The following is a 20,892-nucleotide window of genomic DNA, read 5'->3' as shown; positions in this document are numbered from 1 at the left end:
CTACAAGCCACGTTTCCCAAGACAAAATCATCCATTTAATAAATATCATTGTATAATGAAGTCATTCAACCATATCAAATTAATGATTAACAATTAAGAGTAAAACATCATTTCGGTGGAAAACTGATGATATTTGGAATTATTATAACATTACTATAATAATACTCATATTATCTTCAATAATTAATAATCCAAGAGTAAAATTAATTACGTTGAGATATTAGTAACCATGTTAAACATAAACTTCCAAAATAGCATATTAAAATCGGACTTAGCAATAGTGCAATGATTAAATGACTTTAACTCACAGAATTGGCGACCTCCTAGCTCTGCTCCGGTGCCTCGGTTGGAGCGAGCCGAATGATGATCATCTAATCACGAAAAACAATTTATCAAAACGATGAAACAATCGATCATTAATCCTAGGTCTAGACTCCTAGGACTGACTGTCTAAGAATCTCGACTCGGGAACTACCGAAAATTCGGCAGAACCTCCCCTACAACACGAACATTACCCCCCGTAAAAACGAGTCCAGGACTGCCAAGAACACTCCAAATATCCAACAATTTAAACAACGGAGTCGGGTCCCCAAACTTCACTATTTTCCGACCACACAAAGACAAAATACGAGGCGTGCAACCGAGACAATTATTTATGACTCACAAATATCATCAAATACACAATATAATCCAATAGACACAATTAAACCAAGAATTTCTAAAATTAACGGGCCAAAGAAAATTACCGAGACGCTCGATCGCTCGGTCGACTCGCCTCCAGCCGCCGGAGTCCGATCGACGATCCGAACACACCATCGGACTCACAACGACGCGCTGATGACGATCCCTGCTTCCGATTTTCCGATCTGACACCCGATCATCCGGAGAGATTTGCGGACGATCTCGACCGTCGATTCGCAAACGAAGCTCGATCGCCACGAAACCAGTGCCATCGCGAAGCTTGAGCAGAGGAGAGTCGGGATACGTCCTCCGATCGTCCATCCTCCGGAGCTCGCCGGAAAAGCCCAAAACGCGGCTGCCTCCACTTCGCCAACTCTCCTCCGGCCACAAAACCGAGCCGCCGCCAAAAGAAGCTCTCTCGGAGTGATCGCCACCGAGATCGGCCGGAAGGCCAGGAACGGCCGGAACGACACCGGGCCCGCCACACATCGCGATTCACGCCCGCCTGCCGCTTTTCTGCCGACGCCAAGGCCACGGCCAAGATCGTGATCGGCCATACCGACGCAAAGACCCGGCTCCTCCTTCTTCCATTTTTCTCTCCTCCTCTCTTCTTCCCGATTTCCATTCCTTTCAATATCGACATTTGACCCCTGAACTTTTCCTTATTACAATTTGGTCCCTCAACTTCCTTAATTACTTACAATTTCATCCCGCAGAATTCTAATTTAACCCCCAAACTTTCCTTTAGCCTTTCAATTAAGCCCTTAACTATTTAATTTGGGCCAAATTAGAATTACTGAAAATACACAATTACAAAAATACCCCTGACCGACATATTTATTTACGAAAATACCAAACTCACAAATTTCCATTAAATCTCCATAAAAATAAAATTATACTTTCAATCCTTATTCCAAAATAAATTTCCAATTTAGTCCTAACACACAATTAAATTAAATAATCAATTTCCAACTCAAAATTTAATACTACTAATCAATTATAATACCAATTTTCCCAAAATTCTTTTATAAACACATCCTTTATAATTTCTTCCAAAATTTTCCGATATATAATTTTACTTATATAAATATGCTCTTGGGAAAATTTGAATAACCAAAATAAAAAATATAATTTATTCCTTAAATAATTTACTTGAATAATTTCTTAAAATTTCAAACTAATTGAGTATAGAAAATAACTCATTTATTAAATATATAAAAATTCCAGGTGTTACAATTACGAGATTAAATACGAGTAGCAGTCTATTAAATAAAATAATATTAACTTTGTAGTTGGGAAACAATAGACATAGAAAAAAAAAATCTTTAAGTGAGAGGACTTCATATTCTTCTCATTATTCATCAAAAATTGAAATCTTCGCATGAAATCACTTATCCAATTTATATATGCTATACTGCTCTTCTGTATGTAATATTGAGAAAATAACATAAATTAAGATATATAATGTCATCAAATAATAATTTAGTATGCCTACCATTTTTTTTTTGTCTCCAAGAAAAAAGAATTTAAGTAAAATATTAGGTATTAGATGGCATATCTTTTCAAATCTGTTGAAGTCTGAATTCTGAAATATGTACAAAACATGCATTAAATTTCCTTTTGTCTAGATCGTCTTCAATGAAAAAGAAACGTGTGGTTCCTCTTTAGAGAGAGGTAAGTTCCCGTTTGGACAAGGAGATGTTGACCGAACCATCTTGATCATCATCATCAATTCACCATTAGTGGTGGATATATACGTACTTAAATTGCTTGCATAAGCTTTGATTGAATCGCTACTATGTACATCCCTTATAGCTACTGTTCTTTTTCTCCTTTATAAGAACACACCTATCTTTCATTTCAATACACCATCCACACATATCAAAAATGGCAATTCTCATTTTCTTTCTCCTACTTTTTCCTATCTTCCTCTTCTTGTTTCTTTTCAAGAAGCACACTGCCCTTCATCTTCCTCCTGGCCCTAAAGGTGATCTTATCTTTGGAAACTTAAAACAGATTGATAACTCCAACCTTCAGAAGTATTTATGGGAACTTTCCAAACAATATGGAGATCTCATGTCTTTAAGGTTAGGTATGAAGCAAACCCTTGTAGTTTCTTCATCTAAAATGGCAAGAGAGGTGTTGAAAACCCAAGATCTTGAATTCTGTAGTAGACCTCGTTTATCTGGTCTACAAAGAATTTCATACGATGGTGTAGACTTGGCTTTTTCTCCTTATGATGCTTATTGGAGAGAAATGAGAAAGATCTCTGTTGTTCATGTCTTTAACTCTAATAGAGTTCAAAGCTTTCGCGCCATTAGAGAAGACGAAATTCGTAGTATGCTTGAAAAAATTTCGAAACTAGCAGATAACTCGAGTGTCGTCAACTTGTCTGAAATAATGATGTCTGTCGGAAGTGGCACGGTCTGTAGGATTGCATTTGGAAGGAGGTACAAAGAAGGAGGAAGTGAAGATAAAAGGTTTCATGACTTGTTAATGGAACTTCAACTCATGTTTGGAAGCTTTTTCTTTTCGGATTACTTTCCTTATGTAGGATATGTTCTTGACAAATTTTCTGGGATTCTTTCACGACTTGATAAGGTTTTTCATGCATTTGATGATTTCTATCAAGAACTTATCGACGAACATCTCGATCCAAAGAGAGAAATACCCGAGTATGAGAACATTCTTGATGTCTTGCTTCAAATTAAGAAGGATCGCTCTTTTAAAGTCCAATTAACTTTCAATAATGTCAAAGCAGTTCTCATGGTACGATCCACGCTCAACTCAATTTTTAGATTTTTTTTTTTCATCTAATTACTTTTAATTCTCACAAGTAATTACTTATACATTAGTCATCTATATTAATTATTAGATTCAACAATTCTGTATATCTGTATTATATATATTTTTAAAAGAAAATTCGAGTTCAAATTCTTTTTTCAAATTAAAATTCATTTATTACATAATTAAATATATGAGCCCATATATTATAATTTTTATATATTAGGTGAATAATTTTTTTTCTTAATAAAGATTTTAAATGAGTTTTATAATAGGAGTAGTTAGTTTCTTTGTTTTATATACTACTTTCATCCTATCTAGTAATAGACGTAACAACAGCTACCTTTTGTTATAAATTTTAAATCTTTAATGTGTGGTTTGCTTTGAGGACAATATCTTTTTCCTCTTTAAGGTTTAGGGTTTCAAAATTTGCAGTACTTTTTTCTTTCATCTTTGTGGGTGACTTTGGGCTCTTAACATAAATGTAGTATTTCTAAGATACTTATATGACTGGTCCGTAAAAAAGAACGCTTACAAACAGTATTTTTTGTATTTTTACTGAAATGTCCCGTTTTACCAACGAATACAAAAGGTCACACCCTTTGTTTCCTTCCACCGGACTAAAATTATCCCAAAACAGTCGCTTGAGCATCATGAGTAAGTTCATGAGAAGTGGGAATTTAGATTGGACGAGGTTCCATGGTAGAAGAGCACAGAATTCTTAAATTTTGCACTGTATTTTCTTGCTTGCAGAACATGTTTGTTGCTGGAACAGACACAAGTGCAGCTTCTGTAATTTGGGCAATGTGCTTCCTGCTGAAAAATCCAAGAGAAATGGAAAAGGCACAAGAAGAAGTTAGAAACTTAGTTGGAAAAAAAGGTTTTGTAGATGAAGATGATATTCAAAAGTTGCCTTACCTTAAGGCTGTAGTGAAAGAAATGATGAGACTACAACCCCCAGTTCCATTACTAATCCCAAGAGAGACAGTACACAGATGCAAATTAGGGGGTTATGATATACCTCCAAAAACCCTTGTTTATGTTAATGCATTCGCTGTTGGAAGGGATCCTGAAGCTTGGGACAATCCGTTGGAGTTTCATCCTGAAAGATTCTTGAACAGTGATATTGACATGAAAGGAAATAACTATGAGCTAATACCATTCGGTGCTGGTAGAAGAGTTTGTCCTGGTATTTTCATGGGAATTGCTAATGTTGAAATTGCATTAGCTAATCTTCTCTACAGATTTGATTGGGAAATGCCTGCTGGAATGAAAAGAGAAGACATTGATATTGATGGTGTCAATCCTGGTATTGTGGTGCACAAGAAGGGTGATCTTTGTCTTATGGCTAAGAAAAATATATGAATGAAATAGATGAAGGAAGTGGTTATGGCTGAGATGGTGCAAGAGTTTTCTGTATCATTAAAAAGTCCGCTGTATCATTTATTGCACAACTCCCTTGAGTTGGATGTGTGTTACCAGGGTGAGTTCAAAAAACAAATGTATGAGTGTTGTGTTTGTGATCATGCTATATCTGTGGCTAAGAAAAAAAAAAGGTATTAAGAGCAATGAAAAGTAAAGGATATTGTATGGTATATATTCATTGTAAAGTAGTTTACATTTTGGTTCATATGCTTTTATACATGAATTATATATATATATATATATATATATATATATATATATATATATATATATATATATATATATATATATATATAATTCTTTTAACTGGTTAATTGGAATTTGAACTTTAAACTTTATAATATTAAAAGAATAATATCAATTTAGTTACACCCTAATTAATATATTTTGTTAACAAGCTCAAGATTGAAGCTTTGGTTTCATTTAAATTTATTTCAGAAAGTTATTTGAATTACTTTATATATTTCACTTTGAATTAGTAAGATGAGCTCATTAATCAAGTCCCTTTAGCAAAATTGAAGAAGCTGACTGACATTTGAATTTTGCTTCAGTTTTGTGCTTTCAGATGAATCCGACTCATTCTCTGACTGCTGAGAATCCCGCATTTCCCTTTAAGCAAAACTCATATCCTTTTCAGGATTTAATAACGTCTTCAATGAAATGTTATTTTCATTAACAAAAGGAATTAAATGGAACAGTCAACTGCTGTTGTTTTCAGGACTCATTGTTGAATCTTTCTTTATAAACCTTTCCATGACAGGATGATGGACCTGAAAATCAAGAAAGACGGGAATTACTTCTCTGCCATTAATTTTTGGTGGAGCTAAATAAATACATCCACAACAAAACGACCTACAAATCTTAGATACATTCATAAATTTATTAGAAGAAAAGGCACTCACATACTTTAACCACCAAAATAAGAATAGGGGAAACACAAATATTCGTGCTAACACAATGAGGAGAGGTACAGCAGGCCTGGATTTTGTATTTCTTTAACCCCCAACTCTTTCTTTGCTCAATGACTTTGAACTTTTTAATCTTTCACTGGACCAATTTCAATGGCCCATCTAGTCAGTTAGTCAGGACAAATTTCAACTTTTTTCGTTGGTTAACTTTTCTTTTTTTCTAAAAGAAATACCCTTTCATTAGGCTACATTATTGGGCCTATAGAATTCAAAGCTTGGCATGATAATATATATATATATATATATAGAGAGAGAGAGAGAGAGAGGGAATGAGTCCTCCTGGAGCTCCCTGCCTGGGTAGTAATCCCAAAATGCAATGAAAGATTGAAGACTGTCCAAAGAATTTGAAATTTCAAGTACGGATCCCAATGAATTGAAAAGAAATATAAGACATGTGCTGCCTTACACTTGCCCAATGCCAATAAATTTCAGCAACATGGTGATTTTAATGCTTTGTCTTAAATAAACAAAACCATTAACTGAAACTTTTCATCGATTTAGCCGTCTGTGTTTGACCACTTTACGTGAATATTATGAGATCAACTCTTTGCTAAAAACTAGAAATAATCTTATACTTAGTACTTAATACTGGTAACATATCAGTAGCTAGTTTAATGATCCAATAATTTTCTCTTTGGATATGATAAGGTGTGAGGATAGAGTTAAGACTTCCATGTGCATATTCACATTGAAACACTGAAACTCTTACAAGTGGGATAATAATTTTATTAATTATTTTTACCACGTTGCAAAATAATCACAGTGAAATTTAATTAAAATTAAATGATTAAAAATATAATAAATTAAAATTTATAATTAAAATAAAATTAAATACAAAGTTCAATGACCATTTCTATTATTATTTTCTATAAATATTATATATTTATGAAGAAATAATGATTCTGACTACTTTTGACATATTAAATATTTTATACTTGAATAATAAAAAATTAATATATTTTAATTTTATAATTTTTTATATGCAAGAGTTATGTATATTTTATAAGGTATTTGAAATTTTATTCAGAGTATGGTGCAAAAGTTGCTAGATTGCATGTTGACATAGTAGTTGTGGATTTGGAACGTAGAGGAAAATGTTATAAGGAGAGGAAGTGGTGTTTTGTAGGTAAGTTTTAGAAGACAATCATTTGGTGGGTGATTGATCCAACAGATTACAGTCTTTTTCCCCATTTGTGCTCTAATGGATTATCTTAATAGACTAGTGGCTTTCTGATCACCCTGCACTAACCCCTTCAAACAATATCATTATGTACCAAGAACAAGTCCTTTGATTTGGTCAAGATTCTTGCAAAACAATTATTAAAACAAACAAATTTCAGACTCCTACGTTGAATAATTCTTTCATCTATTTCAAAAACTGCTTTGTACCTGCCCAACAAGGACAGTATTTGCTTGATTCCTTATGATGCAATATATTGATGCCACCATGATGGCCGAAGGCATAATATTTTATGGTATCCCACAATTTTCTTTTTTAAAATGCTGCAAACTGAATCACTTTAGATTGCCAAACATGGATAATCATCTTCTCTTTTTTCTAATTTTTAGTAAAATCATAACCTAATAAAATAGTGCAATCCCTCCTATATAAGACAGTTGTTGGACTTTGATTTTAAAAATGTTGGTATTTAATTTTTTTTTTTATTAATGGTCGAATCCAAGTCATTTAATTAATAATTCAGTAGCTGAGTGTGTAATTAAAATAGATTAAATTCAATGCATCACTTTAATAAAAATATTCTTTAAAAAAAAAAAAAAAAAAGAGTTTCTGCTAGTACCTAAGGGGGCACTATGTTATCCTCCCCAAACTAAAATATGGAGAAACAATGTCTTTTTCCACTGAATGCATTGGTAGCTAACAAGGGTAGTTAAGCAAGCAGACCCATTTTTAATTTCTTAAATAACATTGCAATCTCTACATGTAACATCAACTTTTTTAACTTCCCAAATGTGCAATCCATACGCATCCATCAATTTGATCTAAGTTCCAAATTCAGTTTTACAAGCAATTACAATACCTGATATTGTTTCCTGCAGGACAGTGATTTGGACATCTTGAAGTGGGGTTCTTTTTCTTCAAAAGGGTTTTGGTGATATGAGGACAAAGCTTCTTCACCGAATTGGAGTGCCTTTGCGGCCAACTACTTCTTCCACCAATCCTCAATTCACTAAAATTGTATAAAAAAATACCATAATAAGAAGAGTTCTAACCCTCTTTTCCTCTTTAAAGTAATCCTTTATCTATCACCTTTCATGTAAGTTGATAAATTAAAGAATAGTATTTCTTCTAAACTTTATCATATATTTTCTTTTATGTGCATATCATTCATAAAGGGAAAGATAGCAATCATTGACCTATTTTCACAGAAAATGAGCCATGCTATTCTTTGCCCCTAAAAGAGACTTGGGAATAGGGAAGGCCTGGAAGCATATGGCACTTGAAATTAATTTATTAATGCTCTCCTTTGTCTAATTGTCTCAAGGTAGCTGGCTTAATGTCCCTGGCTGGTGGGTCTTAAATGCCTTGATACATTGGTGGAGTACCAAACCTTAGCCTTTGTTAGAATACCAAACAACTTAATAATTGAAAGTATTAATAAGTAGAACTTCAAATAAACGAGCCAAATATTTTTATTTTTATTCATTGGGTTGCAGTGTGAGTAATAGAGCAGTTCCTTTATCAAAAAATTGAAAATTGATGAATGGTGATATTTTTTTATCTATAAATACACAAGAAATGATCTCGACGAAACTTAATAATACATATTATTTCTGCAAATAGCTTTTAATTCTGTATTTTGCCTGATATTAGAATTTTTATCATGAATTCTGCTTGTTGCATATATTTTTAGATAAAACTAAGAAATCGTATAATTTCTTTTTTAATATTATAAATAGATAACAAATTATCTGCTGAGCTATTATTATATATTTTGAAGTACTGCGACCAGCTGTTTCTGTTTTATGAGAAGTCATTGTCACACACGAACACCCTCATTCATATATGTAGAATTCCTGCTACTTTGCCACTCTGCCATGATAAAGACATTTGCACTGTTAATTAACATTAACATATAATTATCTTTAACGTCCCTACCATTTTTATTTTTGTTTGGCTCCTAATTGAGATTCTCTAAAAGTAGTTTGTTTTTCATGAATTCGAAAACAACTATAATTTATAGCCAAATGAATTAATTAAGGTGGTTTGAGTTAGTGGCATTTGAAATGATTAATCTTAAATAAAGTAGCTCATGCAACTTTTGAATAAAAATTATAATTAGAAGATGTGAATTTCTTCATCAATAAAGAAAAGGATATTATTATAATGTCAATCTATAATCTCTAATATTACTATAAGTATTGCAATTATTTATTAAAATAAATTTCCATAAAATATGTAAAAAATATCAATTGATGATTGAATAAATTAAAAATATGTCGTAATATATGATAACTGGTCATGCATATTTTAATTATTGAGGTGGATATGGATTAGAAATAAAAGTGACAAAAGAAAAGAAATAATACAGCGGAATTATATCTATCGTGTCGTCTCATCCAGAAAGAGAATTGTTTAATTTTAAAACAGAAAATGTTAATAATTATTTTAACTTTCTATTTAGTTTATATTTTTATAAAAAATTTGAAAAAAAACAAAACAATCAACAAAAAAAATAATTAAAAGAAAAAAATACGCTTAATGAAATAACTAAATTACTTAAATACAGGAGAGAATTGGGCGGGAACAGAGTGTGGCAGTATCCAAACTTATCCTCAGACAACAAATGAGGTTCTGTCCCAAACCATCCACCGGCTGAACCCCAGGGGACTTACCGCAAGGAGGGGGGGTTTTCCTGGTCAACTCCGTCGTACTCTTACGTCCATATATATGACAAAGATGAAATGAGAAATAATTAAATTCAATTGCTACAAATTTATTGCTGCAGTACCGCTGTGCTTGCATTCATTGCATCTACCCACGACTCAACTCCATCAATTTAATTAAGATTTAACTAAACTCAATCACGTCAAAGATATTAAGATTATTTTCTTTGAAGGGTCATTTTTAAAATCTTATTTACCAATTTATTGATTTTAAATAAAATATTCCTTTTTGACATTTATATTTTTCTCATGTTTTATATCAATTGATTTAGTTCCATGAAGCATTTCCCTTGAGAACTGCAGATAAGAATTTGCATTTTTAATAGAAGTTATGATAGGGAGATATTTTAGATTTTCTCTTAAAGGAAATCTGAAATAATCTCTGATTTAAGATAGAAAAGAAAAAGTGAAAACACATGTTACATGTAAAAGTATATGTAAAGAGAAAGAGAAGAAACTATAAATGAGAACAAAAGCGGAGTAGGCGGGGGCTACTCTCTCCATAATAATCATATTAATATTGCCCGCCAAATATAAACATCAAATTTTAACAGAAACAATATAAACACTGAAAACACCACCAAAATCATTCACTAAAACAGACACAGTCTATAACTTTGTTATTGTCATTACATTACTAATCAATAAATAGGATCCGAAGTAACCGGAACCTCAATTTCTTGGTAAAAGATTTCCTTCTCTTTCTCTCATATTATCTGTTTTTATCCGTTCTTTCTTCTTCTATTTTCTTTCCTTTCTGTCTCCCTCTCTCTGTTTCTCTTCCTGTTGTTATTGTTATCATTATTACTACCTGTTCTTTGTTGTCTCTAGCACAGAAAGAGAGACACAGGAGAAAGAAAATGAGAGAAATGGGGGAAATCCGATTTTGTTGACTCGGGTTTCAATTCTTTTCTATTGGGATTTCCCCCCCCTCCTCTCTTCTCAGGTTTTCTTTTTTCCTTTTTCCTTCTTGTTTTTTTGTTAGTTTCTTTTCTCTCGCTGCTTTTGTTTTGTTGCTGTTTCTTGATTAATTCCGATGATGCGGGCATCTTTGTTTCATGCATTTTGTCTCATGTCATGTTCTGTGTGTAATTCACCCATCTGCAAAAAGAACTAAAAAGTTTCTTTCTTTGCTTCTTTTGCTTTTCTGTTTTTACCTTTTTGACTTTTTAATCCCCTCTCTGTCTCTTTTTCCCTCATTGCATTATTGTACATTTCCCCATTTTGATAGTTATTTTTGTTTGTTCACACAAAATGCCTACCATGTGGGCTTTATTTATTTTTGTCTATTGTTCTTAACATATGCGTGACTGCATATAATTAAAATAGTAGTATTTTGTGTACTCTCTGATAAGGACTTATTTTCATTTTCATTTGTTTGCTATTATCAAATTATATATGGATTTCCCTATCTTTCACTATCTTAAATGATGTCGACTCATAACAATCTCTTCTGTTTTTTTTTTTTTGGAGTATATCATTTTCTATTGTAATTCATTTGTTCTTTCTTTAATACAAAATCATTTGATCCTATCCTATATACTCTTATATACAGACTTTGATATTTTATGACAAACCCCACTTGCTTCTTTTTCCAGATTCATGATTTTGCTAAGACTTTAGGCTTCAGTTATGTTATTCAAGTTTTGTGTAGTAGTGTGCAATTTTTTAAAGTGCTCCTGAAGTGGTAAATGAGTTATTGTTATTTTCTTCAGGTTTCCTCCATTAGACTCTGTGAATTTGGTGTTGCTCCAATGCAATTATTCGTCACTGAATTATATTTTTCTTAACTGAACAGCACCTTTTGCAGCCAGTAGCCGTTCTGAGAGTGAGAGGCAAGAAGCTGCCCTTCATCTTTCGAATGCATATTGAGGTCAGAGGTATGTACTGGACAGGATAATTTTAAACTTATTAGTAAACTTGTAATGAATTGAGAGATGAAGGGATAGTTCTACAGGATGTGCTTGTGAGAACTTTCAAACCATAGCTGGAAATTCATTGCAAAGTTTATAATGGGTTTACATGTTATTTGCTTCCAAGATAGTGTTATTCTGTCGCTACAGCTTAACTTGATATGTGCCTTCTTCTTTCTTTTCTTTCCTTGATTCTTTAGGATAACTACTATGAATTTTGTTTTAATAGGCTTACTCTAGTCTGGAATCTTTACTGAATCATCTGGTTTTCTGATTTTTGACGACTTAATGTTTCTTATTTGGCTGGAATAATTTTTCAGGTTCCTATTCTTGCCTCAAGTTTGTGTTCTTGGTTCTTTCTGTTTCAAATAAGCATCTATTAATTTGGAGTTGATAGAAGGGACGGTCATTGTCATAATGGGCGGATGTGTATCGACAGCCAATAAGAAAACCAGATCACATAGGAAACGCCACCTTAAGTTTACCAACCATCGCGGGAAGATTTCCACTTCTGTTCCTGATGTACCTATGAAGCGTTTTAGTGATGCTGGACTAGGAGATTTCGCTGTTAGAGAGTTTGTTCATCTTGACTTTGAGAAGGGTGCAGCAACTACTTGCCGGAGATCTGAAGCTACTAACAAGAATATTCATCACACCCAGCTACAATGGAACCATAGCCAAATTGCTGGAAATGGTACAATCTTTTTCTCTAGTTTTAATATTTATATCTCATCTTAATTTGGAACCTGCAAACATGTTTTGGGGCTCATTTGGATCACAAATACAAGCGAAGGGATACTCAGTTGGATAAAGATTGACAGACGAAATTTTAATTCTACAAATGTTCAGATAATCTAGGCTTTGAATTTGTTTGGTAATGTAAATTGTCTATTATTATCCGAGTGTTGTATATAGGCTCTATTCTCTTAATCTTTCCCTGAAGGCTTTTAGTTATGGTGTCCAATCTTGTGAAATGAAGTATCTGTTTGCTGATACAGTTGTTCTCCATGAAACTTTTCTTGACCATAACGACTAAATCATTGCAGGAATATGCCAAGAGGAAGTATGGTTTGACTCTGTTAGTATTATAGACTCAGATTCAGACGACGACTTCATCAGTATACATGGAGGTAAGACACTAAAATCTCATCACAACTTGGTTTATGACTTTCTGACTCTTCAGCTGGTAGCCGCCTCACATATATTTCTTCTTTGGTTGGCCAGATGGCTTTCCTACTGTTTGTAGTACAATTGGGCAAAAACCAAGTGCTCAAGTGCTACAGTATGGAGCTGCATCATGCTTTGTAGATACTGGAAGCAAGTATGAAGGGTTTTATGAAAGCTACCTGAAAATAGATGGAGGAGTTCCTAAGAGTGATGAAATATCTACTAAGACAAAGAAAGTAATGGATGATTCTTATGGAAGTTTTAAAGGCCTGAAAGAGCTCTCTTATGAGACTGGAGAGAAAGTTCAAGAAAATAGAAGGAAATCGACAGTCATTATGATTTCTTTAAAGAGGAAATCATGCGACCGAGACGAAAGGACTCAATTCTGTGAGTACATTCTCTCTAGCTGTTTCTGCTGATATGAACTTCAGGAGTATTAATTAATATTGAATTTAATGTGGCCTTTGATGAAGCAAGCGTATTTTTCCATTAGAGAAGTTCTTTTACCGATTTCTATAAGCTGCGAGTTGAATATTTGGATAGAACTGGTGAAACATAACTTGCAGTCTTGCCTGTCAATAATTTTGAACATTAGTGCGACATTTTCTTACTGTTGATGAATCATTGCATGACTTTCAGCAGCTGGAAGATTGCTATATCGCCCAAGAGCAGGATTTCAAATACCAGGTTCAAAAGGAGAAAAGCCTACTTCAGGATGCTGGTCTGAGGTTTCACCTTCAGTTTTTAAACTCCGTGGCGAGAATTATTTCAGGCACGTTATTAGCTGCTCAAGTCGCTAGCCTTTTGTACTTACTTAGAAGTATCAGCAGTTCAGCATGCGTCTTCAATTGCTTTTGTACTTCTGTTTTCTCGGAAGGCTTGACGTTTCTATGTATGACTACAAACATTATGCAGGGATAAGCAGAAGTGCCCTGCTCCAAATATCAGCCCCTATATACCAATTGGTGTTGATTTCTTTGCTTGCCCACGAAAGATACGTCATATCGCTCAGCACCTTGAGCTTCCTTATGTGCAACCACATGAGAATTTGCCGTCTCTTCTAATTGTTAACATACAGGTTTTCTCTCCCTCTCTCTATAATACTCTGCCTTTCCATCAAGTTGACTGTATCGTATCTTGTCCGATAATGTGTTTAACAGTGTAAATTCAGTTCTAACTCTGACAAGATCCGCACTGGTCCTATACAAAAAGAGAGAGAAAAACTTGCTTAACTATAAATTATTTTTAACCTGGAAGTGATAAAATTTGATGTTTTTACTGCAGCTTCCCACTTATCCTGTTGCCATGTTTCAAGGTGAATGTGATGGGGAAGGCATGAGCCTTGTATTATATTTCAAACTATCTGATAATTTTGATAAAGAGATCTCTCCCCATTTTCAGGAGACCATTAAGGTATTTCGTGTACAAATATGAAATAATTTCTTTTTTCCCAATCTTTCATGATATTTTAACTGAATGTTCATTTTGATTTCTGCCACAGAGACTGGTTGAGGACGACATGGAAAAGGTTAAAGGCTTTGCAAAGGAGTGCACAGTTCCTTTCAGAGAAAGGCTAAAGATTCTGGCAGGGCTGGTTAATCCAGAGGACTTGCAATTGGGTTCTGCAGAAAGGAAGCTTATTCAGGCTTATAATGATAAGCCAGTGCTTTCGCGCCCTCAACACGAGTTCTTTAGGGTAAAGAATAGTTTTTCTTTTACTTCAAGTATCATATTTGTTTATTATGGCTTAATTTTGATAAAGATCATCTACAACTCTTTGTTTCATGTGATTATTTAGAAAAATCATGACAGACGTTGCCTAATTTGCCTCTTCATATTCTGCAGGGACCAAACTACTTTGAGATTGACTTAGATATACATCGTTTCAGCTACATATCTCGGAAAGGACTTGAAGCATTCCGAGAACGCATGAAACATGGGATAGCTAATGTGGGCTTAACCATTCAGGTACTGATCTTGCCACTAATATAACATAAAGATAGAAAAGAAAAGCAAATGGTTTAGAACAATGTTTGTCTCTGTCAATAGTGTCTTGCCAACTACCATGGAAACTGATTCTAAGTTTCAGCTGCTATAAACTGCCCCTTAAATGACGTGTTTTTCCATATGACATTGTTGACAGGCACAAAAACCAGAGGAGCTGCCGGAACAAGTGTTGTGCTGCGTGTGCTTGAATAAGATTGATTTTGTAAATCATGGCCAAATACCCACCATTGTAACTAGGGATGAATGATTTAATTAGGCACTGAACGACAAGGCCTCTACACCGAATAATTCTGGCATACGAATCATTTGCGAAATGTATTTTGTAGAAACCAGACCATCATTATCTCTACTGATGATTGAAAAGAAGAAAAAGAAAAAAAAAAAAGAAATTCATTTTATTTCCTTTTGAATATGAGAGTGAATTCTTTCTAATCTTTACCTTGTACAACTGTATCATTGTAATTTATGCTTGATTTACCTTGTTCCAGTGCTTACTAATGGTATGGATGACATGATAGTGGAGTAAGGTTTATCAGGTTTGAAGATCAAGTGCCTAAGAGATCATTTTGGATTGCATAATAGAACAATTTTCCTATCAAAAAGGACTTGACCACAAGATTTCTTGCACTTGAATTCCTTAGACGCCACGGCAAGTTAGCAAAGCTCCAAATATGCTTGCACATTACGAAGGCAATGTTGTTTCCAATCATTTTCTACCCCGCTTTATTTCAATGTCAAGCCTTTGTTCACTTTGGTAAACCAGATCGGACACCATTGACGTTTCTGCAACTTAAAACTGCTAGTGAACCCGGTAAGAACTAGCAAATTTCAGGGCTGAACCATGTGCAAGTGGAACCTTCAAACGAAACCAGTGAAAAACAAAACAAATGCCGGCAGAACATTAGTAGAAAAATATCTGCACTTTCAAACATAAAATCCAAATGTAACAACTGTATAACAGCTATTTGCAACATTTCTTCCAGATAATGTACAAAAGAATGCACAAGAACAGATTTCCAAATGAAATATATTTACTAAACTGTGTAAATACAACAATATCGCATGCCCTGTAGATCAATCTGAGAAAGTTTGCCTCAGATTGACTTCCTTATATCTTGTGGTTATGATTTTTTCTTCCTTTTGAATATGGCAGTTTGTGACATGGGCCTTGACGAAAACAATGGCCTCAAAGAGCATGAAAAACAGATTTCAGCGAAGATATCTTACAGCTTTTCCTGATTCATAGTAAATGTCTGCGGCATCCTACTTTTTGTGATAACTTGAAGAAACTAAGTTATCTGCTCTTCCTTTAATCGCAACTGCGCTATAGGTGGCCGATTATTGGTGCTCGAGTCCCTTCTTCTGTTATTTACAGCATTCTTCTCCACATTTTGTTGTTTTAGCTCAGATGAATTACTATGGGCTATATTATGGCTGCTCCCTTTTGCCGCTGGTACATCATGATTATGTTTTCCTTCATATGTTGTTACAACTGCTCTTGGATCTGTTGCAGCTCTCTCAACATGTTTACGGACTTTGCAGCCTACAGTTGTGCATTTATAGTAGCTCCTGTAGATCATTGAAGGAAACCTCAAATTAAACGTCAACATCAAAATCCATAGAGCAAGCATGCATGTTTGGGAGACTGAACAGAATGGAAAATCGATATGCATGGGTCCTAGATTTGTTTTGATAAAACTAGGTATTGCAACATGTATACATTCTATCAATAGAATAAGCAATGAGAACCCAAGCATTCGAGATAATACTAGCAAAGTGTTAGAGATGTCACCATTGACCTTTTCTCTATGAATACATGAATTGATGAGAAATGGCAATGATGAGAAAGCCTCCACCAAAGGAAATAATAAATAATTAGACATGTAGAAAAGATATTAAAAGTTCAACAAAAGAATAGTTTAATTTTCACTATTGACTAACAAAACACAATAAATAATCAAATATCAGCAAAAGCATCGACGTTTTCTAAAAGCAGAGGAAAGAAAGACTGAGAGAGCAAAAATATGAACTTAAAAATCTTGCAAACAAAGGGCACCAAGAGCAAGAGGAAGGATATGTCCCAACTTTAACCACAATGTTTTCTCCCACTGAAGTTCTTAAGACCAACTTTCTATCAAATGTGTTTGCTTAATGCAGGCTATTTTGGCACTACAATTAGAGGACAGGATTTCAAACCATTTTGCATTTGAGATTATAATGACCACAATGGTCACACTACAAATATATATATGGGTTAACATTTCTGTGTACCTTATTTAACAAACAGTTCCAGACAATAATTCTATGCCTAAAAGGAATAATTGTTGCTGATGGCATAATATATTCATCTTCTTTAATTTTGTAACTCCACCCGCATCCCCCATGGCAGAGAGAGTAAGAGGCCCTTGGCCTCTGCAAAGCAAAATGCATAAATATCTAAGAACTGAAAAACTCCTATCAATTTGAGCTAGATAGACTACAAGAAGGAATTTTAAATTGATAATGAATGTTATCAGAACCTAAGAACAATGTTTGTTTTATTATAATGACTGCTCCAAGTCATAATCAGATAGGCTGATAGTAACCACCTTGGATAAGGATTGCCTTTGACAATCTTCTGTCCATATTTGCGCCATCTATAGCCATCATCCAAAAGATCAACCTCACTGGTCGTCTGTACAATGATTCTAGGCTCTGTAACAGTCCTATGTGAAGAAACTGGCTCTGTTACCCTGACTTCTGTATTTCTGCAAAACACAGATTTTGTTAGACATGTAATATATTTGCAATACAAATCATTTAAGTATGATCAAATAAGAACTTAGTTGCAAAAGTACCTTCTCTTAGCCTCGGGTTCATCTTCATCATTTTCATCTATACCAGTTTCAGTATCACCGACTTCCTCGCTGTCGCTTGTCCCAGATAAATGTTCAGGCATAGCCTGCCTTGATTCTTGATCCTTCCTATCTTTCAATTTGTTCACATTTCCAATTTGAAATTGGGAAGCTAGTCCTGAATCAGTTTGATTATTCTGATTTCCATTCATATTTCCAGCATCCTTCCCACGCTTATTGGGTAGAGGAGGATGATGGTTGTGCTGTCCTTTATAGATAATTTCGGTTACTTGACCATCAAGAGATCGCTCAACCTTTTTCTTGACAGGACAACTAGGATGTGTACATTTGTAATAACTTCGAGGAAATTCACTGCCCTTCACCTGCTTCTGCCCATATTTTCGCCAATTGTAGCCATCATCAGCAGGTTTATCAACAGTGACTGAAGAAGCTTGTGCTCTCTGATCAGGAAACGAGAAGTCTGACAATTCCTTCTCAGATGCATTAGTGTCTGGTATTGATGAAGGCATCTGCTGGTGAATGGTTGAATTAGTGCTGATGGATGAAAATTGGGTCGAAGATGTTGCTGGTGCTGATGAATATTGTGCTTGAATATGTATATGGGAATTGGCTTCTGCAGCCTGAGCAGTAACCTGGGCTAGGGCTTGCTGGTGTGTCATTCCAAAAGGCCCCTACAGACCTCACAGATGATTAAAATAAGTTTAAAAGAAAATGATTGTGAATAAAGACACATTAGTGACATATCACGAGAACATTAATAACAGCTCCAAATCTGTTATATATCTATAAGCTTAAAATGTATTTGGTTCAAACAATAAGCACAAAGATGGTGCATTTATGAGCTGCTAATATAGCTACTCTTCACATACTTGCACTGTTCTCCTACACGCCTTTCAGTAATCACTATAAAGGAGACCAAACATTTGCCTTTATGAAACAAAATGGTGCCAATTATCAGTGAGAACAGAGTGCTCTTATAAGGTTGATAAGCATAGCACAGAGAAGACCATGTGGGAACATTCAGAAAGACAAATGCAGCCACACGATTCTAGAAAAACAAAAAGGGTTCATATGTTATGTGATGACAAACAAGAGATATAAAGGAAGAATAAATCAAGCTGTTCATTTCTCGTTATTGATATACATCTAGGCAGAACAATGTCCCAACATTTTCTCTATATCAAAGGGAAGGGTAATGCAAGGGGTTCAACTTCCTAATATTATATCAATGAGGAAAATAGCTGCTAGCCCAATGGCTTAATCTCAAAAACATAAGCATGTAACAAAATGGAAATGTCAAGTTCCAAGCACAGCCCTTCATTGGACATTTTGGTAAAAAAACAAAAAACAAAAATCAAGGCATTGGAGCAACATGGCTGGACCATTTAGGCATTTAATGCTTGCCAAAACTTAACAAATGGAACTGGTTCGTGATTTATTCTCTAAAACTAAAAGCATGAAACAGACGTATACCTGGTCAAAGTCTTACTGCCTCCATTCTAAATAGACTCAATTACAGTGAAAAATAACTTAAAATGACTAAAATACTCTTCCATTAATATACTCAAAATTACTGTAAAATTTCTCTCTTATTACTCCACTCTTAAGCAGCTGGACTTATGGGCATTAAGTTCAATCATTTGTTCATCAAAATCATCCTCCATCTACCTTAATTGCATTAAAGAAAAGAAAAAGTAGGTTTTATTTAAATTGCTTAAAAACTTTTTGGAAAAATATAAAAAAAAGAACTTTCAGAAATTTAATGAACTAAACAAAACAAAAACTATTAACAACACCAGGCAACCCTTTTCAATTTATCAACTACCTGAGGAGAAAAGAACCCAAACCCAGGTGAATCAAGAAGAGCCACCGGAGAGAACGTCGGCGGCGGCGGAACGATCGACAAATTCGCCGGCGTCCTAGTGACCCCTATGGCGGAGATTTTATCTTCTTGAGCAGGAGGAGGAAAGGGAGGAGCTTTGACAGCTGCCGGCGAAGCCATAGCGCCGGCGAGAAGCTGAGAGAAGGATTTGAAGTCATCGGAATCAGAGAAGAAGCTGGAGACAAGAGTCATGGGCCCAGGACTAAAGCCCAAGCCCAAACCCATATTTGGAGTAGGAGTGGAGAAGAATGTTTCGTTGAAGGAGCGTGGCGGGAGAGTAATTGTGGTTGGGCGTGAGGACGTGGAGGATTTTGCTGGTGCTGAAGACGCGGAGGTGGTGGATGCCGGCGACGGCGCTGGAGGAGGAGAGTGGTGGGTTTCGTTTTCGGACATTAAAGATAATATGTTTTGTCCCCCCCCCCCCCCCTCTGCTCTTTTCAACTGAAGAAGAAACAAAGGTTACTTTTTTTGGGCTCGGTTCTGCGGGTTTCTGTTATGTCTGAAAACTTTTATAAGTTTCTGTGTCTTTTGAGTTTTGGTCTGTGGATCTGAAATTCAAGCAAAAAGTCCACGCTGCAGATACCATTTCTTTTTTAATTTAAGTTTCTTGTTTCTCTTTTTTGTCCTTTTTCTTCCCTATCCAAATTTTCATGGGCTTACGAAATTACTATTTTGCCCCTAAAATTTGAATAAATTGTACTAGTATTCTTCTAGCGACGATTTCAGTATCAGTTCAACTTTACATGTCTGCTGATTTGAACTAATATGTTACATTAAGTTATTAGTTCTTATTACAAATAATAGAAAGAGACTTAGATTTGAAATTGTGATTAAATTGAGTGAGATATATAAATATTGTCATATTAGACCTACAAAACTGCGATTTAAATGGGTCTTTTCCCTTATCATTTTATTAATTAATTAGGTATTATTTTTATCACAAATGATTTGAGTTATATAAATTTTAAAAGGAGAAGGAGAGAGAGGAGTCTGCACGTTTTGTTATGTGTGTTTTGTTGGGGTATCATGTGAAGTGGGAAGTAAGCAATAGGTTAATAGCAAGTGGAGGAGGGAGATGAAGGATTGATGTGATAGTCTGGTTTGTTTTTGTTATAGTCAAAAGCTCATTTTCATGTGGCAACCTGGCAATTTGGGATTTCATACACCCAAGGATTTCAATTCCACCATCTAAAAGGGTTTTCTCTGTTTTTGGATCTTTATGCAATGTTCTTATGCAGAGCCACTCCTATTACAGTTTTTTTTTTTTTTTTTTTGTTTATAGAGAGATTTGGTTTATTTTTTTG

At 34.6% G+C, this 20,892-nt stretch overlaps 3 protein-coding genes across 9 annotated transcripts; 2 read left to right on the top strand and 1 right to left on the bottom strand.

The window, feature by feature from the left end:
* The first annotated feature begins 2,463 nt into the window (after positions 1 to 2,463).
* LOC8289163 (cytochrome P450 83B1) lies at positions 2,464 to 5,062 on the top strand. The gene is made up of 2 exons (XM_048370103.1): positions 2,464 to 3,450; positions 4,219 to 5,062. The coding sequence occupies exons 1-2, from the start codon at positions 2,569 to 2,571 to the stop codon at positions 4,828 to 4,830; spliced, it is 1,494 nt and encodes a 497-aa protein (XP_048226060.1). The 5' UTR covers positions 2,464 to 2,568; the 3' UTR covers positions 4,831 to 5,062.
* A 5,186-nt stretch (positions 5,063 to 10,248) lies between these two features.
* LOC8289162 lies at positions 10,249 to 15,263 on the top strand. 7 transcript variants are annotated; one of them, XM_048375710.1, is made up of 12 exons: positions 10,249 to 10,447; positions 10,601 to 10,710; positions 11,563 to 11,644; positions 11,998 to 12,371; positions 12,724 to 12,807; positions 12,902 to 13,231; positions 13,484 to 13,616; positions 13,760 to 13,922; positions 14,129 to 14,257; positions 14,346 to 14,540; positions 14,690 to 14,812; positions 14,988 to 15,263. In XM_048375710.1, exons 4-12 carry the CDS (start codon positions 12,095 to 12,097, stop codon positions 15,096 to 15,098), a joined length of 1,545 nt encoding a protein of 514 aa, XP_048231667.1. In that variant the 5' UTR covers positions 10,249 to 10,447; positions 10,601 to 10,710; positions 11,563 to 11,644; positions 11,998 to 12,094; the 3' UTR covers positions 15,099 to 15,263. The 7 variants fall into 7 exon arrangements, with proteins under 7 accessions (XP_048231667.1, XP_048231670.1, XP_048231666.1 ...); XM_048375713.1 differs by having other exon boundaries at positions 10,596 to 10,710; positions 11,575 to 11,644; XM_048375709.1 differs by having other exon boundaries at positions 10,596 to 10,710.
* Positions 15,264 to 15,752: 489 nt separating this feature from the next.
* LOC8289161 (probable WRKY transcription factor 3) lies at positions 15,753 to 20,154 on the bottom strand. The gene is made up of 4 exons (XM_002512088.4): positions 19,532 to 20,154; positions 17,689 to 18,377; positions 17,440 to 17,598; positions 15,753 to 16,420 (listed from the first exon to the last, which is right to left on the bottom strand). The coding sequence occupies exons 1-4, from the start codon at positions 19,979 to 19,981 to the stop codon at positions 16,141 to 16,143; spliced, it is 1,578 nt and encodes a 525-aa protein (XP_002512134.3). The 5' UTR covers positions 19,982 to 20,154; the 3' UTR covers positions 15,753 to 16,140.
* Positions 20,155 to 20,892: the final 738 nt, after the last annotated feature.

This window comes from Ricinus communis, chromosome 1 (genome assembly GCF_019578655.1).
Source record: "Ricinus communis isolate WT05 ecotype wild-type chromosome 1, ASM1957865v1, whole genome shotgun sequence".
In the NCBI taxonomy this organism is placed as follows: Eukaryota; Viridiplantae; Streptophyta; class Magnoliopsida; order Malpighiales; family Euphorbiaceae; genus Ricinus; species Ricinus communis.
The sequence above is the reverse complement of the archived record's forward strand: the minus strand, read 5'-3'. Positions and strand labels throughout refer to the sequence as shown.

Excerpts from the sequence above, each read along its gene's own strand:
- LOC8289162 (XM_048375710.1), top strand. The coding sequence starts at position 12,095 with ATGGGCGGATGTGTATCGACAGCCAATAAGAAAACCAGATCACATAGG. Across the intron at positions 13,617-13,759 it reads CGTGGCGAGAATTATTTCAG|GGATAAGCAGAAGTGCCCTG; the intron begins GCACGTTATTAG and ends AACATTATGCAG. Across the intron at positions 13,923-14,128 it reads TTCTAATTGTTAACATACAG|CTTCCCACTTATCCTGTTGC; the intron begins GTTTTCTCTCCC and ends TTTTTACTGCAG.
- LOC8289163 (XM_048370103.1), top strand. The coding sequence starts at position 2,569 with ATGGCAATTCTCATTTTCTTTCTCCTACTTTTTCCTATCTTCCTCTTC. Across the intron at positions 3,451-4,218 it reads ATGTCAAAGCAGTTCTCATG|AACATGTTTGTTGCTGGAAC; the intron begins GTACGATCCACG and ends TCTTGCTTGCAG.
- LOC8289161 (XM_002512088.4), bottom strand. The coding sequence starts at position 19,981 with ATGTCCGAAAACGAAACCCACCACTCTCCTCCTCCAGCGCCGTCGCCG. Across the intron at positions 18,378-19,531 it reads TTGGGTTCTTTTCTCCTCAG|GGGCCTTTTGGAATGACACA; the intron begins GTAGTTGATAAA and ends TGAGGTCTGTAG. Across the intron at positions 17,599-17,688 it reads GAACCCGAGGCTAAGAGAAG|AAATACAGAAGTCAGGGTAA; the intron begins GTACTTTTGCAA and ends TGTGTTTTGCAG.